This window comes from Dendrobates tinctorius, unplaced genomic scaffold, assembly GCF_039654945.1.
Source record: "Dendrobates tinctorius isolate UK_male_01 unplaced genomic scaffold, ASM3965494v1 ptg000022l, whole genome shotgun sequence".
Taxonomy (NCBI): Eukaryota; Metazoa; Chordata; class Amphibia; order Anura; family Dendrobatidae; genus Dendrobates; species Dendrobates tinctorius.
This window is the reverse complement of record NW_027361690.1, coordinates 42,277,274-42,293,961: the sequence shown is the minus strand read 5'-3', so window position 1 is coordinate 42,293,961 and position 16,688 is coordinate 42,277,274. Positions and strand designations below refer to the sequence as shown.

Here is a 16,688-nt window from a genome sequence, read left to right as displayed (position 1 = left end):
GGGGCCTTGCGAGAGAAGATCCGGACGGTCTGGAAGCCTCCAGGGGACGTCCGCGAGCATGTTCACCAGTTCCGCATACCAAGGCCTTCTTGGCCAGTCTGGAGCCACAAGAAACACTGGCACGCCTTCCGATTTTATCTTCTTGACCACTCTTGGGATCAAGGCAAGAGGTGGAAACAGATAAGGGAGTTGGAACTGGGACCACGGAATTACTAGGGCGTCGCAAGCGACGGTTAGAGGGTCCCTGGACCTGGCTACGAAACGCGGAACCTTGTGGTTCATCCGAGATGCCATTAGGTCGACATCCGGATAACCCCAGCGCTGGCATATCTGATCGAAGACTGTGGAATGGAGAGACCATTCGCCTGACGCTAGGCTTTGGCGACTCAAAGTCGGCTGCCCAGTTTTCCACTCCTGGAATGTGAACAGCGGAGATTGCTGGAACGTACTGTTCTGCCCAGCGCAGTATCTTGGCCACTTCTGACATCACTTGGTTGCTGCGCGTGCCGCCATGATGGTTTATGTACTCCACAGCCATGGCGTTGTCCGACTGAATGCGGACCGGCTTGCCGACGAGAAGAGGTTGCCAGCGAAGAAGGGCCAGGAAGATTGCTCTGATTTCGAGAAGATTGATAGGGAGCAGAGCTTCCTGTAGATTCCAGCGTCCTTGGGCCGTTCCCTGATGGAAAACCGCTCCCCAACCTAGAAGGCTGGCATCGGTGGTAATGACTTGCCACTGGAGCGGGAGGAAGGACCTCCCCTGGAGGACTGACGTAGGCATTGTCCACCAAGTCAGGGAATGCCTCACTCTGAGAGGGAGGAAAATGGGGCGGTCTAAAGACAACGTCGTCTTGTCCCAAGCTGAGAGGAGGGACAGCTGAAGGGGGCGAAGATGAAACTGTGCAAAAGGCACTGCCTCCATGGAAGCCACCATCTTCCCCAGAACTTTCATGCAGAGCCGAAGGGGAATGGGCTTCGGCCGTTTGAGAGCTCGAATCTCTTTGAACAGAGACGCAAATTTTTCCCTCGGAAGAAACACCCGGGCCAGATTCGTGTCGAATTCCATGCCTAGGAAGGTCAGACGGTGAGTGGGTCTGAGAATGGACTTTTCTTTGTTGACTAACCATCCGAGACGGCCGAGGGTATCCAGGGTTATGTGAAGACTCAGGAGACAGTCTTGACGGGACGAGCCTTTGAACAAGAGATCGTCCAGATAAGGGATGATGAGAATCCCCCTGGATCGAAGGATGGCCATGACCGTCACCATCACCTTCGTGAAAACACGGGGAGCAAAGGCTAGGCCGAAGGGAAGAGCCGTGAATTGATAGTGATTTCCCTGAATCGCAAACCGAAGATATTTCTGATGTTGCAAACAAACAGGGATGTGAAGATAAGCATCCCGTATGTCCACAGAGCAGAGGAATTCTCCGGGTTCCATTGAGGCCCATCTTGTATCCGGATGCGATGATTTCCCTGACCCAAGCATCGTCGACAGCCAAGCGTCCGCGAAAAAGGAAAGTCTGCCTCCCACCCTGGAAAAAACTTCCAGGTGGGGGTGACCAGTCACTTGGAGGAGAACCTTGCTGGGTAGATTTTTCTGTGGACGAGAAGGCAGGAAAGGGCCTAAACGGCCGGAAACTCTTTCTGTTAAAAAAGCGTTTTGGCCGAGACTGAGGGAGAGAAGTGCTCTTACCACCAGTGGCATCCAAAATTATTTGATCTAGCTTGGCTCCAAAGAGCCGAGAACCAAGGAAAGGCAGATTGGTACGCGACTTTTTAGAGGTGGTATCTGCATTCCATGACTTTAGCCAAAGGACTCGGCGTACGGCTATTATGTTGCTGTTAGCCCTTGCTACGCACCCAGCCGCATCCAAAGAGGCGGCTAAGAGGTATTTACCCGCATGATTAATTTGATATGCTAGATCTGCCAGCTCGTCCTGGACAGCTGCCGCTAAGATGCCTCTGCGAAGAGTTTTTGACCAAGCTGAAATGACTTTTGCCACCCAGGAGGAAGCGAAAATAGGACAGAGAGAGGCGCCGGATGCCTCAAAAATAGACTTAGCCAGAGATTATATCTGCCTGCCTGTTGGATCCTTAAGCGATGCCCCGTCCGGAAGGGATAGAACCGTCTTAGAGGCTATATGAGAGACGGGAGGATCCACCTCGGGGGCTTTGGTCCATTTTGTGAGCAGATCTACATCAAAGGGATACAGGACATCTAAGTACCTGCGGCCTGAAAAGCGTTGTTCAGGGTGCTCCCAATGTTTGGTTAGAGTAGTATCGAACTCCTTGTGGTTTGGAAGGGTTCGGGATGGAGGCCTCGCTCGTTGGAGGAGGTTCGTCCTGCTTAATTTCCAAGGTTTGGAAGATGGCAGAAAGAAGACTATCGACCATATTCCGCGTTTTAGATATATTATCTGCTTCTGAACTAGATCCCGATTGGGGATCGTCGTCAGACCTAGGGCCGTCCTCTGAAGACGGAGAAGGACACCTGGGAGAAGCCGACGGGCCTAGCGAACTGGAAGACGAGCCAGACAGCTAGAAATCCTACTCGGCCTGTCCCTCTGAAGGTCGCGGTCAGGTGCGGATGACTCACCCTGAGAGGCGGTCGGTGCACAGGTGGCTGTAGATAGCTGAGGCTAACGTTCTAGGACCTGGACCAGGGACTGAGAGACTTTAGTCAGATCGAAGACCGACTGGGACATTGCAACGGCCCACTCTGGGAGATGGGAAGTGCCCTCATCCCAGGAATCGGTGTGCTCCTGAGAGGCCGACATAGCTGAAGGGCTGCAGGACAGGCAGAGGGGAGATGACTGACCTGACGCCCACTTCCTTTTACAGAGTGCACAAGCGTAGTGGATAACGGTGGGATTGAAAGATAGCGCCGTTGAAGGGTTAAACATAGGTATGTTGAGCACAATGGCTGCACTAAAGGCTGCACTAAATAGTAGGGCTGCAGAGGAGAGACAATTTTACCATTAAGCGCCGAGCCTACCGAAGTTCTGACGAGCTGGACCCTGACGTGTCCCCCAAGCAGCGCAGGAAGCCAGTGAAATTGCAAAAGGAAGCTGGCTGTGATCTCGGTGGGCGGTACGTGGCGTCGTGGCGACTAGGCAATGGCAGAGGAGGGGTGCGGTAAAAATGGAGATTGTTGTGAAATGGGCGCGAGAAAAAAGCGCGCCCAGAGTGGAAATTCAAGCCCAGAGAAAAGGGAGCGCGCTCAGAACAGGGAGGAGGGAGCGCGCTGAAAGTGAAACCATGTCTCCCTCCCCGCCGAGCTCTTATACTGATGCCCGCGGCGCCGATAATAAATGGTGAGCCTGCGTTGAACCGCTGCTTACAAGGACCCCCCTGTGTCCTAGTAGACCTTGTGTGCCTCTTTCCCTGATCCTAGTATAACCGGAGCGCGGCTGCGATGTGAGGCACGCGGCTGCAGTGGGGGAGTAGAGGCGGGAAATTCAAAGTTTGAAACCACCGCTTGTGAAAACATACGGGACTAAAGGGATCGTTCGGATCTTACCTGACGTCCCTGAAGAGGATGACCGCAGGGGCATGCATAGCAGACAGGCCGCTGGGAGAGGTCCTCTTACCCGTGTCACGTAGAAGATGGCGTCCTTTTGTTGGGAGCAATGGCGACTACCGTCTTCCTCTCAGCCCTGTCCTGGGATAGGGATGGGGAGTTGTTTTGGCAAGGACCGGCCACCTGTCGTCCGCCCATAGCACCGAATGGTGATATGGAAAAAGTCCTGCCTGCGGTACTGAGAGTTGCGATGTGGGCGACACCACACTGCTCGCTCAGCCGCATGATATGGGAAAGCAGGGTGAACATTTACCCCCTGTTTCCCGATGTAGAATCTGGAAAATAAATGGGAAAAGATTAATACACACACACACAAAACCTAAAAGAAAATGGTTAGATGCGGATCTGGGGAGATCCCGGTCTGCCTCCTACAGACACTAAGCACAAACTGAGGTACTTGGTATCTGTCGGTGGGCGTATACTGCCGGGGAGGAGTCAATTTTCTTGTTTTTTGCATAGTGTCAGCCTCCTTGCAGCAGCAGCATACACCCATGGTAATCTGTGTCCCCCAATAAGGCGATAAAGAAATGTTTTTTATACCTTGTTTTCACTCAACATTATACAGGGGTGGCCAGGCAGGAAATTTGCCCATACATAGGTGAATGATGCTGGGTTGGAGGACATGGGGGGCAGACAGGTTCCCTTTAAAATATAAATTGTGACAGAGGGGGGAGGGGAACAGTCAACAGGCCCAGCAGAGTCTCTTTAAGCCCATTTTTTTTTTTTCAAATGAAAGGCGCAGTACAATTTCCTAAAAAAAATAACATTTCTGGTGCAGTAGTGCCAGTGATTGGTTATCTCACCTGGTTATACATGAATAAACTGACAAGTAGGCATTACCATCCCCTATGTTAGCAAATGAATCCACACACGATTTGACCATCTCATACAGTGTAGTGACACGACCGAATAACAAGAGGAGTGGTAACACCTACTTGTCAATGTAGAAATTTCAAGAAGGCATAAATTTTCATGAGGAATAGAAAAGGTATTTATTAAGACAGACATGTTGTATGTTTTCAGCCATAAATGACTCACATTAGCAATCAGCTGTCGCATCTCATTCTTACTCAGTTTTGAGTCTTGCTCTTCCCCTGTCAAATGATTCACCAACATCTCCAAATCTGTTTCACTGAGGGCACCGTCTCCATCAAAATCTGTTGAAGACATGAAATATCGTTTATCAGCACAAAGCAAATCGTTTTCTCAGAAGGCTGCAATTGTTCTTAGGTATAGTAGGCCGAGGGTAATATTGTTCATTTAACAAAACATACAGAATGCGCAATTCTTGTGCAGAGGGAACGGGGCATCCAAAAATCAGATGATTGAGATCAGGATATAGATATTTTTCTAAATTATCCACATTTTTTAATAAAAGCAATCAAAAAATAGGTATTAGACCTACCGGTAATGATGTTTCCAGGAGTCCATCCTGACAGCACTATGGAGGACGTCCTCCTCCTCCTTACAGGGACAGGAAAGCACACGAGAGGTTAAAAGGCCATGTCCCACCCCCTTTCCCTCAGTGATTTGACAAGTACCACAAGGTGGATGATGCTAGTAACGGTTTAATGAAACAATCATATTACAGCATATGACATAACATAATACAACATAGTATAACATAAGAGGGAGGGAACTACCCGTGCTGTCAGGATGGACTCCTGGAAACATCATTACCGGTAGGTCTAATACCTATTTTCCAGGACGTCCACCTGACAGCACTATGGAGAGTACCAAAGCACCTCCTCAGGGTGGGATTACTGCTTGGAGAACTTTTCTCCCGAATGCGGTTTGTTGGCCAGCTAACACATCTAGTTTGTAGTGTTTGCAGAATGTATTAAGACTAGCCCAGGTTGCCGCTCGACAAATTTGATCAACTGACGCCCCCGCCCGCTCGGCCCATGAGGCCGATACCGCCCTTGTAGAGTGGGCTTTTAAGGAATCAGGCGGGCTGGCGCCTTCAGCCTGGTAGGCGTCCGAGATTACTGAGGTAATCCAACGCGCTATGGACGCCTTAGAGGCCCTCTTCCCTTTATTCCTACCCCCAAAGAGAACGAACAGGTTCGGGTCGATACGCCAACTATTGGTGGCCTCTAGGTACTCTATAACTGCGCGCCTCACGTCTAGCGAGTGGAGCCGCCGCTCCTTCTCATTTCAGGGATTATCACAGAAAGAGGGTAACACTACCTCATGATTCAGATTTCTTGTAGAGGCTACCTTCGGGGTAAATGCCGGGTCTAACCTTAGGATTATACTATCCTCTCTTATCTGGAGGTATGGATCCTTAGTGGATAGGGCCTGGATCTCCCCTATTCTTTTGGCCGTGGTAATGGCTACTAGAAAGGCCGTTTTACGAGTGAGAGCAGGGATGGTTATCTTCTCACTAAGGGCGAAAGTGTCCGAGCAGAGGAACCGAAGTACCAGGCCCAGGTCCCATGGCGGGGTGAGCTGCCTAATCGTGGGACGCAGGAGCTGTGTGGCTTTTATAAACCTTATCACCCAGGGATGTGCAGCTAACTGATAATCAAAGAAGGCGCTCAAAGCTGAAACCTGGACTTTTAGAGTGCTGGGCTTGAGGCCTTTATTAAAACCTGCCTGCAGGAACCCTAGTATGTTAGGGAGATCCGGGGTACCTGCCACGAGCTCGGACCTGCCACCCTCCAGACAAAATCTCCTCCATATCTTCCGATAAATTGTTGACGTCACCGGCTTCCTGCTGGCCTGTAGGGTGGATATGACCTGCTCCGACAATCCTTTTGCCTTCAGGATGTCCCTCTCAGGATCCAGGCCGATAGATGCAGTCTTGCTGGGTCCGGGTGGTGGATCGGGCCCTGGTGGATGATGTTCTCCCACAAGGGCAGCTCGACTGGATCTTCTACTGCCATGGCTCCCAGAAGGGAAAACCAGCTTCTCCTCGGCCAGTATGGCACTATCAATATCACTCTTGCGTGGTCCTCGCGTATCTTTCTGAGCACTGCCGGTATGAGGGCCAGTGGTGGGAACGCATAAGAGAGGGATTCTCCCCAAGTCTGACTCAGGGCGTCTACGCCCTCTGGATGGTCCATTGGATTTAGGGAGTAGAATCTGGGAACCTTCGAGTTCTTGCGGCTTGCGAAGAGATCTATACTGGGGTTCCCCCAGCGCTGACAAAGCTGGTTGAAGACCTCTATGTTCAATTCCCACTCTGTCGGGTGGATCTGTTGTCTGCTCAGGTAGTCCGCCACTTCGTTTTGGGAACCCTCTAGATGTACCGCGGTCACGGATCGAACTGTCCGTTCTGCCCACGTGAATATCTTTTCCGCCAGTGCCTGTAGTGGTTGATGTCTGGTTCCTCCTTGGTGTTTCAGGAATGCCACTGTCGTTGTATTGTCGGATAGAATGCGAACATGACGACTCTTTAGTACCGACCGGTTTCTCCGCAACGCTTCCCAGACCGCGAAGAGTTCCTTGAAATTGGAGGATCTGGCCTTGATGCTTGCTGGCCACTTCCCCTGGAAGATCTTCCCTTCTATGTGGGCTCCCCATCCCCACGCACTTGCGTCTGTGGTGACTACCACGTATGGAGAGGTTGTCCAATGCACGCCCACCTGAAGGTTCCTGGCCTGTAACCACCAGCGAAGGGACTCCTTTGCTCGTCCTGAGAGTCTTAGGGGTTTGTCTAGCGACGCCTGACTCCTGTCCCACCTCGCGAGAATTTCTCTTTGTAACAACCGCGAGTGGAATTGGGCCCAACGGACACACTGGATGCATGCCGTCATGAGGCCCAGGACCTCCATTGCTTCCCTTATGGAGCATTGACGCTTCAACAGACCTCTGGTTCTGGCCTGAATGGACTTCTGCTTCTGCTCGGGTAGCCAGGATATTCTGTCGGCTGAGTCTAGGAGGACTCCCAGGAATACCTTTCTGGTGTTTGGTGTGAGGTCCGACTTCTCCCAGTTGATCACCCAGCCCAGGAACTCCATCACAGTAGTTGTTCGGATCCTGTCTCGGATGAGCGCTTCTTTGGATCTTGCCACCAGTAAGAAGTCGTCCAGGTACGGCACAATCACAATACCCTGATCTCTCAGGTAGGCCACCACCTCTACCACCAGTTTCGTAAAGATTCTGGGAGCTGAGGCCAGCCCGAATGGAAGACCTTGGAACTGGAAATGGCAGGTCCGGGCTGGTGAACTGATCGCGAACCTTAGTAGGCTTTGGGATGAGGGATGAATAGGAACCTGATAATATGCCTTTTTTAGGTCTAGGGTGCACATAACTGCGTCCCTGTCTATCAGAGGAATCGCGGATCGGATAGATTCCATCCGGAACCTCCTGTATCTGACCCAAGCATTTAGTGGCTTCAGGTTTATGATGGTGCGGGTCTCGCCGGATTTCTTTGTAATTGCAAACAGGGAAGAGTAGTGACCTTTCCCTCTTTCTGATGCTGGAACTGGTATTATGACCCCCGAGTCTAACATGTCCTGAAGATCCGACCACATTGCGGAGTCCTCCAGGACGACAGTGGGGGCAATATATCTGTCAGGGGGAGGAGAATAGAGCTCTATCCTGTAACCTTCTCTGATGGTTCTGAGGACCCACTGACTGTTGGTGACTCGCGACCAGTTTGCTGCAAAGTGGCGAAGTCTCCCCCCAATGCCTATGGCGTCATTGTCTCCTCGACCTAGATGTCGATGCAAATGGGGGACCTCTGTTCTTCCCACTTTGGCTGAAGGAGCCTCTGTAGGAGCCTCTATTAGAACTCGCCCGGCCCCTAAACTCTGACTGTCCTCTGAAGAAGGAGCCTCTCCGAAAGGACTGGGACCGCCTGGGTTTTTCTTCCGGGAATCCCTTATTTTTATCAGACACCAGCTCAAGGATATTATCCAGGGCTGGACCAAACACCCTCAGACCCGAGAAAGGGATGGCACATAACTTGGCCTTAGAAGGGTTATCCCCCGACCAGGATCTAAGCCAGACTGCTCTCCGGGCCGCATTAGAGAGGGAGCTGTTTCTGGCCGCAAACCTAACAGATTCCGCCGACGTATCCGACAGGAACGCCGTGGCTGATTTCAAAAGAGGAAGAGATGCTAGTATCTCTGACCTCGGGGTCTTGTTGGTTAGGTTTTCCTCCAACTGCCCCAACCACAGGAACATAGACCTGGCCACCGAGGTGGCTGCTATGTTGGCTCTAATCAGGGCCGCCGACGTCTCCCATGTTCTTTTTAACAAGACGTCCGCCTTTCTATCCATTGGGTCTCGAAGACCGGATGAGTCCTCGGCTGGGATAGCCGATTTCTTCGTAACCTTGGCCATCGGGACGTCGATCTTAGGGACTTCTTCCCACGCCCGAGTTTCCTCGGGATCGAAGGGCAGTCTATTTTTAAAGATTCGGGAGAGTGTCAACCGACGCTCTGCTTCCTTCCACTCCTCCTGGATCATTGCTTTGATGTGCTCGCTCACAGGGAACACCACCTGTTTGCGGGACACCAGTCCTCCAAACATTAAGTCCTGTCTGGACTGTGGCTTAGGGACTTCTTCCATCTGCATGGTATTTCTGACCGCGTGTACCAGCTCGTCCGTATCCTCCAGTCTGAACAGATACTTTCTGTTCTGTTCCTGACTGTCCCCCAGGATCTCGCCTTCTTCCTCCTGATCTGAGTTCCGGAAATCGGATTCCTCGCTAGGGCTCGCCTCTGATACTGGGACTGGTTCCCACCTTGGACGCTTGCGACCTGGCCCAGGGCTGGGGGATCGACGCCGGGACGTAGAGGCCTGAATCTCTTCCCTTATCAGCGACCTCATTTCGGAAAGCAGAGATGGCTGTTCCTCGCCTATGACCCTGGAGGTACAGGGACCGCATAGGGTCTTGCTATAGGTGTCTGGCAGCTTTACTCTGCACACCGGATATCTGACTGATTTGGCGGTGGCTTTCGCCGGGTCCTTCCCCGAGGGGGACTCAGCCGGGATTCCCTTTTCCTGATAATATAAGGGGCACCTCATCAGATCTGGGCTGTGGGGACGGGTGGGGAGGGTGGTCTGCGCTATGCGCACTTACCCCTCCACCAGATGCAGTGTTGCCTTCCATCCCCTGGCGTCCGATGCAGTCACACAGTCTGGAACCACCTGTGACGCTGGAGAACGCTCTGGTCCAGGAGCGCGCGCGCCCTGGATTTGAAACCGGCGTCTGACGTCACCGGATGTGACGCTGGTAAGCCGCGCCTCCACTTCCTGCCGGGCATCTGCGCGCGACCGCGCTCGGCGCGAGCAGGGAGCCTTTTATGCTATGACGCTCCGGCCTCCACTGCCCAGCGTCAGCGCGTCCTGCGGGTACTCGGCCCGCCGCCCCACTTCTATCGGTGCCCGCATGGCCAGCCGCCTGCGGGGAGCCGACCCGTCCTGGAGCCGAGAGCCCCCCCACCGGGAGGAACGGCTCCCTCCAGGAGCGCCGTCCTGCTCCTGGCCTTTGGAGCCGAGGGACTCCCCACCGGGAAGTTTCGGCCCCGGGACCTCTTGACAGGGGAAGGATTGGACCGGCCGCACGATCCCCTGGGTCCCTCCGGTAAGCTCTCGCGTGTCCCTCCGTGCAGGGACAGGAAAAACACTGAGGGAAAGGGGGTGGGACATGGCCTTTTAACCTCTCGTGTGCTTTCCTGTCCCTGTAAGGAGGAGGAGGACGTCCTCCATAGTGCTGTCAGGTGGACGTCCTGGAAATAAAGAGTTTTTTAATTGTTAAATTAAAAATATGAGTAACTAATGCAAATATTAGCGTGCACATTAAAACTGTACTCTGCTCCCATGTTTAAATGTATCCCAAGCAGTTGAATTGCTTTGTTATATATATTACAAAGCCTTCCCAACATGTTTCACCCTTACGGGCATCATCAGGATGTTGAGGCAACTGCGACCATTACCCTGATGAAGCCCATAAGAGTGGAACATGTTGGGTATGCTTGTTCTCTATTATATTAGAGCCTTGTTCCTCTTGTCATTAGACATTACAAAATAGAATACAATCCCCGTTGGTTAGATAATGGACGACAGTCCTTTAACTTTATGATGGCTATACAATGTGAGCCTACTGAGCTGTACACCTATGCAGCTATAAACAGGTGGCAATTTGACCGCTTGGGGAACATCTAAACATAGGTAGGACCAGTAAGGAACTTAGTGTAATTTGTATGTGCATATTAACATGTATGATTTGCACTAGTTTCTCATTTATTATTTAATAATTAAAAGTTATGTTTTGTTTTGGATAGCTTAAAGTGGGATTTTTTAGCCTTTGGCTATTGGATCATCCCAACCAATGTCATTAAGAAATTTTGGAGTGACCATTTTCTGCTTACTTACCACTTTGCTAAGTAGACATGAGCAGGGTCAACAAAAGTATTTAAGGAAAGCTATTGGACTACTGAGGACTAGATAGGGCAGGGTAACACCACTGCAACAATTCCTGGAGAATATAATAATCTGACAATTTTCCGATAACTAACTTCTCATTTATTGCGGCTGTCATAAAGCACCAACACCCTGCTGCAATCTGCAATACAGGAAAGAAATATGCGCCTTCAATAAGTGCAAGAAGACAACATGTAACCTTAAGGGGCTTGTTATACAATCATAATCTTTGCCATCTCTGGTCAGTTCCATAGACCATGAATAATCGGTCACTTAATGTGAATAGGAGATAAGTTCTAATTAAAGGGAATCTGTCACCCCATTTTCGAGTATCAGCTGCCGGCACCGCCATCAGGGGCTTATCTACAGAATTCTGTAATGCTGTAGATAAGCCCCCGATGTAACCTGAAAGATAAGAAAAACGAGTTATATTATACTCACCGGGGGGCGGTCCGGGCTTGTCCGATGGGTGTCGCGGTCCGGCACCTCCCATCTTGAAGCGGTGACGTCCTCTTTGCTTCCTGTCAACAGGGCAAAGCAGAGTGCGCCTGTGCAGGAACCACGACAGGCAGCAAAGAGGACGTCACCGCTACAAGATGGGAGGCGCCGGACCGTGACACCCATCGGACCAAAACCAGACCCGGACCGCCCTGAGTGAGTTTAATATAACTCATTTTTCTTATCTTTCAGGTTACATCAGGGGCTTATCTACAGCATTACAGAATGCTGTAGATAAGCCCCTGATGGCGGCGCCGGCAGTTGATAGTCAAAAAATGGGGTGACATTCCCTTTAATGGAGAACCCCTACAAGACATTCTGCATCTCCTCCTCTCTATGTAATCATCACTCACTGGAGGCATCAATCGTACATATCAGATCCGTAAAGTGGCAATATAGCCATCTACACAGGTATTCTCATCTAATTGTTTCACAGCCCTTTGAACAGAGGATAGAAGCCATATATTGCCATCACTCACAAGGATATACTAGGAGGTAGCCATGGCTGGTGTCAGGGATCTAGAAGTACTGAAACAAATTTATGACACCACCACTTTGCTAAATTGATGGGGCTGCTCTAAATATCCTCTATGGCTTTTTCCTATAAAGAGAAAAATCTTAAAAAACTATTTCATTAAAACGTTCTCACCAAAGATTCTGAAGGCGTAATGAGACTTCACTTCGAGTGTCGCAGAGTCACTGAAAGCACTCAGCATGTCGAGGAAATCTTCAAAGGACATGCTGTCATCAGCTTGTTCTGCCGTGGAGAAGACTTGGCAAATACGATACCTAAAGGGGTTTGCCTGCGGGGAAGACAAAACTGAAAAGGGTCTGGAAAACGTTATTTCCAAAAGGTCATTTATTAAATCTTGAGTGAATTCTATGATTCTATGGAAGTCTTCAAACAGAGGGTGGACAGACCTCTGTCTGAGATAGTTTAGTGGATCCTGCACTGAGCAGGGGGTTGGACATGATGACCCTGGAGCTCCCTTCCAACTAACATTTTACGATTCTATGAATCATGGCATTAATCACATATGTACATCTATGAATTTCCTATGTGCCACAAAATAAAATATACCGACAAAATGAAAAGGGTGTTCGTATGAGCAAGACAGGGTTAACCAGTTGTACACACCAGTCAAGGTGAATCAGATTAATGTAGGGTTGCATGTTGTCATTTCTAGCCATGGAAAACCCAAACTATACAATTTGTAAACATAGAATCATGAGAAATAATGCACCAAACTGTGGAGACCATCATGTCTGTAGACCTATAAAGTATTAATGCCGAAGGGGTTGTGTCATCTTCATTCTGCTTCCTGTAGGGTGATGTCCACCTGACAGTTTGAACAAGCGTTATTGTTGCACAACGAGCTTGTACTGTGCCCTCTCCGATACTGCAAGAACAGGCAGCTTTGACTTTGCCCATCGTAGGAGGGCACTGGTGCCAACAGTGTGCTACTTTCAGAGCAGTAATTACAAGCTCTATGGAAAAGTGCTTGTTAGTACTGTCCACCTTGCCTAGGAGACCAACCACCGCTGAACGCCGATATCACCCAAAACCTAGGCAATGAACATTAACTTATAAAAATTTTAAATCCTTCTATTATGGAGATGATTTTTATTAACAAGTAAATTGCAGAGTTTCTTGTTTTTACAAACACTTTGCAATTTTACCCTTTTAATATAATGAGAATAACCCTTCAAGCAAAAATATTTCCTTCTAAGTGCTCCCATCAATGTGAATCAATGCCATCCCATATCCTGCATCAGTTCTGTCTTTACATAATGTCATCGATCATAGATTCATTATGATATGTGGCTTTGGAAAAAAATATTTTTTCCACTTTAAAAGAAAACCTGTCAGGATTGATAATGTTATTAACCTCTAGATGTGGGGCTGATCTGAAGGTTATTAGCATTATGAAGGTGCCCGGCAACTGAACTGAAAGTGTGACACCCAGGAGAAAATTAATTTTATTTCTCCCGAGAGCCGCCCACTTTCAGTCATACGTGTGCAATGACAGTTGCTTAAGGCACTGAGCTTGGCGGCTGAAAGTTTCTGACAGCTGGCTCAGTACCGATGCACTGTCAGTCAGTGCCAGGGTGTGCGTACAGCCAGAACTCAGTACTGTGCGCCATGATTCCAATTACTTTGGGCACCCCTGAATGACTGAAAGCCGGCGGATCTCAGGAGCAGTAAAGTTCCATATTTCTCTTGCGTGCTGCACTTTCAGTACAGCGGTCAGGCACCTTCACAATGCTATTAACCTGTAGACTAACCTTATATCTGCACGTTAATCGTAATATCGGTGCTGACAGATTTCCTTTAATTACTGAACTCTATTGCTTACTATTCATATGAAGAGACAAAAAATTAGAAGGGCAGCTTAAGTCCTAAAAGAAGGCACCTTTTTGTCATCTATGTCTAGGAGTTTATGGATGTCCGTTTTGTTATCAGTGCTCCCTTCAACGATTTGAGCTGTATAAAATAGGATTGGTTTTATGCTGGAATAAGTAATAAAATGTTCTGTAAGACTTTGAATGGGGTGTCTGGGTGCAGAGGGGAGGAAAATAGGGGCTTGGAATCCCCACTTTACTATTAGGGGTCCCATGCTACCCCTTATCACATTGTGCATTTATCATCCATCTTGAGAATGCTATAAATATTCATATTTGTGACACCTCCCCTTACACAATTAAGTTGGGTATTTATAACTTAAGGCCATTATGGATTCATGCCCCCCTTATATCCTGGCATTGTGTTCATAGTCTGGAAGATAAACAAGCCAAATGTTTAAATTCAAGATATTCCACTTTTCGGGAGGGAGTTCCATTATCGGGGACAGTGAGGGTTTCAAGATCGGACGGCGTTTCCTTCCACAGAGAACACAATTACCTTTAATTCAGGCAAAGTGAGAAACTTCTCCTTGGGGACTCTGGCCGACTCAATGTTGCTTCTGTTTTCTTTCTGTATCATTTCACTGAATCTTTTATGAGCACTTTAGGATGAGAAGGAAACAACGGATGTAATTATCGAGCGTTTTAAATATAAAACGCCACAATTTACTGTGAGAGCCCACTGATAGATACGGGACATTTCATTTGTTTTTTTTGTTCCTGCAGCAAAGCGGTGAAGTTCAATTACATCGTGAAAACTTTGAAAACTCGTGTAATATACATAACGGCAGCAGCGCATCGCTCAGCGTGTGAGACCGGAGATGCAGAATCTCCAAAATTCATGGACTGGTCACCCACTAGTGACCAAAGAGCAAACTACGCTGAGCAAGCAGGAGAGCCAGTGTCACGGCTGAGTCTTTTTCAAGGGATTGTCTCTGGACAGACAAGTGGTTTAATATTAACCAATATGGCTTCCATTAGCTAGACAAAAACGTACGAAGCAATATATGTGCTGCGGATCAATCACTGTAAAGCCATAGGATTCTTGGTCATGGCTAAGGAAAGCTGATGACAACCGCCAAGGGAGGTTCAGTGGCCGCTTTATTGGTTGTCAGCCAGAAACGGCTATAAAAACTTTTCGCAGAACCCGGATTACTTTGTTCTCGTTAATGTGTACCGTAGGGCACACTCTATTGCTCCATTGCTTAGTGACAGGCAGGCACAATCCCAGCACTTTAGTACAACTGAGTAACCAGAATCAGAATAGGAAAACAAGGAAACTAAATAAGTCATCAGATACAGTCATAAAACAAAAGGACAGAGCCGCAAAGTACACTTTACAAACAATGGCACCAATGAAAGATCATTGGAGAAAAGAATTAAAGGGAATCGGTCAGCCCAAACTGATCTATAAACTATACACCTTGTAGGAGACATAGCCCATATAACAAAAACCACACCCTTAGTGTTCTGCTCACTGCCTCCCATCCGCAGGAACAAACTTAATCAGATAAACTAATTACGGTCCTTAGTGCACCCTGGGTGCGGCCAACACGCTCAGTGCAGGGTCAACCCACTGTATTTGCATGTTCCTGCCTCCCTCAGTGATGATTGACAGCACTGGCTCGCCAGTTTGGGCTGACAGATTCCATTTAATATGGGGTGTAAAGCAGGTTTTATTACACACAGTATGAATATATTTTACACGGGCGTCAAGGACTTAAATACTGATGTCCTATCCTATGGAGAGGTCATCAATATCAAAATGGTGGAGTACAAAACCCAGTATCCCCACGCTTAGGCTATGTGCACATGTTGCGGATTCTGCTGCGGATCCGCAGCAGTTCTGCTGACATAGTACAGTACCATGTTAGCCTATGGATTTTAAAATCCACTGTGCACATGGTGCGGATTTTTCCGAACGGATTTGCTGCGGATTACAATCCGCAGCATGTCAATTATTTGTGCGGAATCTGCAGCGGTTTCACACCTTTAACATTGTAGAGGTGTGAAACCACAGGGCTAAACCGCAGGCTAATCCGCAGATAAACCGCAGGTCTTTTGACCTGCAGATTTACCTGCGGATTTTGCCAAATCCGCAGCCCAATACACGACGTGTGCACATAGCCTTAGATGTTTGCAGCTAGATGTGCACGGTGCAGCATGGCTCCATACACTGCATAGTGGTCACTCCATGCTGATCGGGCTCCGGACAATATCCAGTTGCAGGAGCTGCGTACGACTTATGGTAGGATTGTCGGACTCCCATGATCTGGTCAATCTGATATTGATGACTTAGTCGACAAAATGGTTTTCAATATACAAGTCATGTAGCCAAACAGGCATCTTAGAAGGCGTACAGTGGTCAACCTTGCATTATGGTTGTCAAATGGCCTGACAATCAAGTCAATAACTGAACTACATGTGGGGAAATTCTGACCAATAATAGATGAATCTGAAAGGGTTAAAAAAAATTTTTTATACCGCTATGTATTTTCCCACCCATAGTGAAATTATTTCTATGACACAACAGTTCATCTAACAACAATGCATCAGGTTAGGTCCTGTTCACACAGTTAATACAGTGCATCTATAATTCCGCCCGAGCCAGCGAATTACAGGGCTCAGTCAGTATGCAAATTGCCTCTCCAGAGAGGAAGAGGACTTGAACAATACAGCGCCACCTGTTGGAAGCAGCGATCCTACAAGTCACAATTAACCCTTTAACAAGTCTTGAAATAGGACGTAGGATAAAAGCTAAAATCAGGGTTCAGTCAGGAACCCCGACACAAACATAGCTCAAATGTATTATGTGCTTAAGTACACA

General features: G+C 48.7%; 1 protein-coding gene across 2 annotated transcripts in view; it reads right to left on the bottom strand.

Moving 5' to 3' along the window:
- The window catches only part of CIB1 (calcium and integrin binding 1), a 55,445-nt gene that overhangs the window by 11,770 nt on the left and 26,987 nt on the right, over positions 1 to 16,688 (bottom strand). For both annotated transcript variants that reach the window (XM_073568650.1, XM_073568649.1), the window contains exons 3-5: positions 14,361 to 14,463; positions 12,108 to 12,261; positions 4,619 to 4,737 (exon numbers count right to left, since the gene is read on the bottom strand). In XM_073568650.1, coding sequence (XP_073424751.1) covers positions 4,619 to 4,737; positions 12,108 to 12,261; positions 14,361 to 14,463 — 376 coding nt within the window. The remainder of the gene's footprint in view (positions 1 to 4,618; positions 4,738 to 12,107; positions 12,262 to 14,360; positions 14,464 to 16,688) is intronic.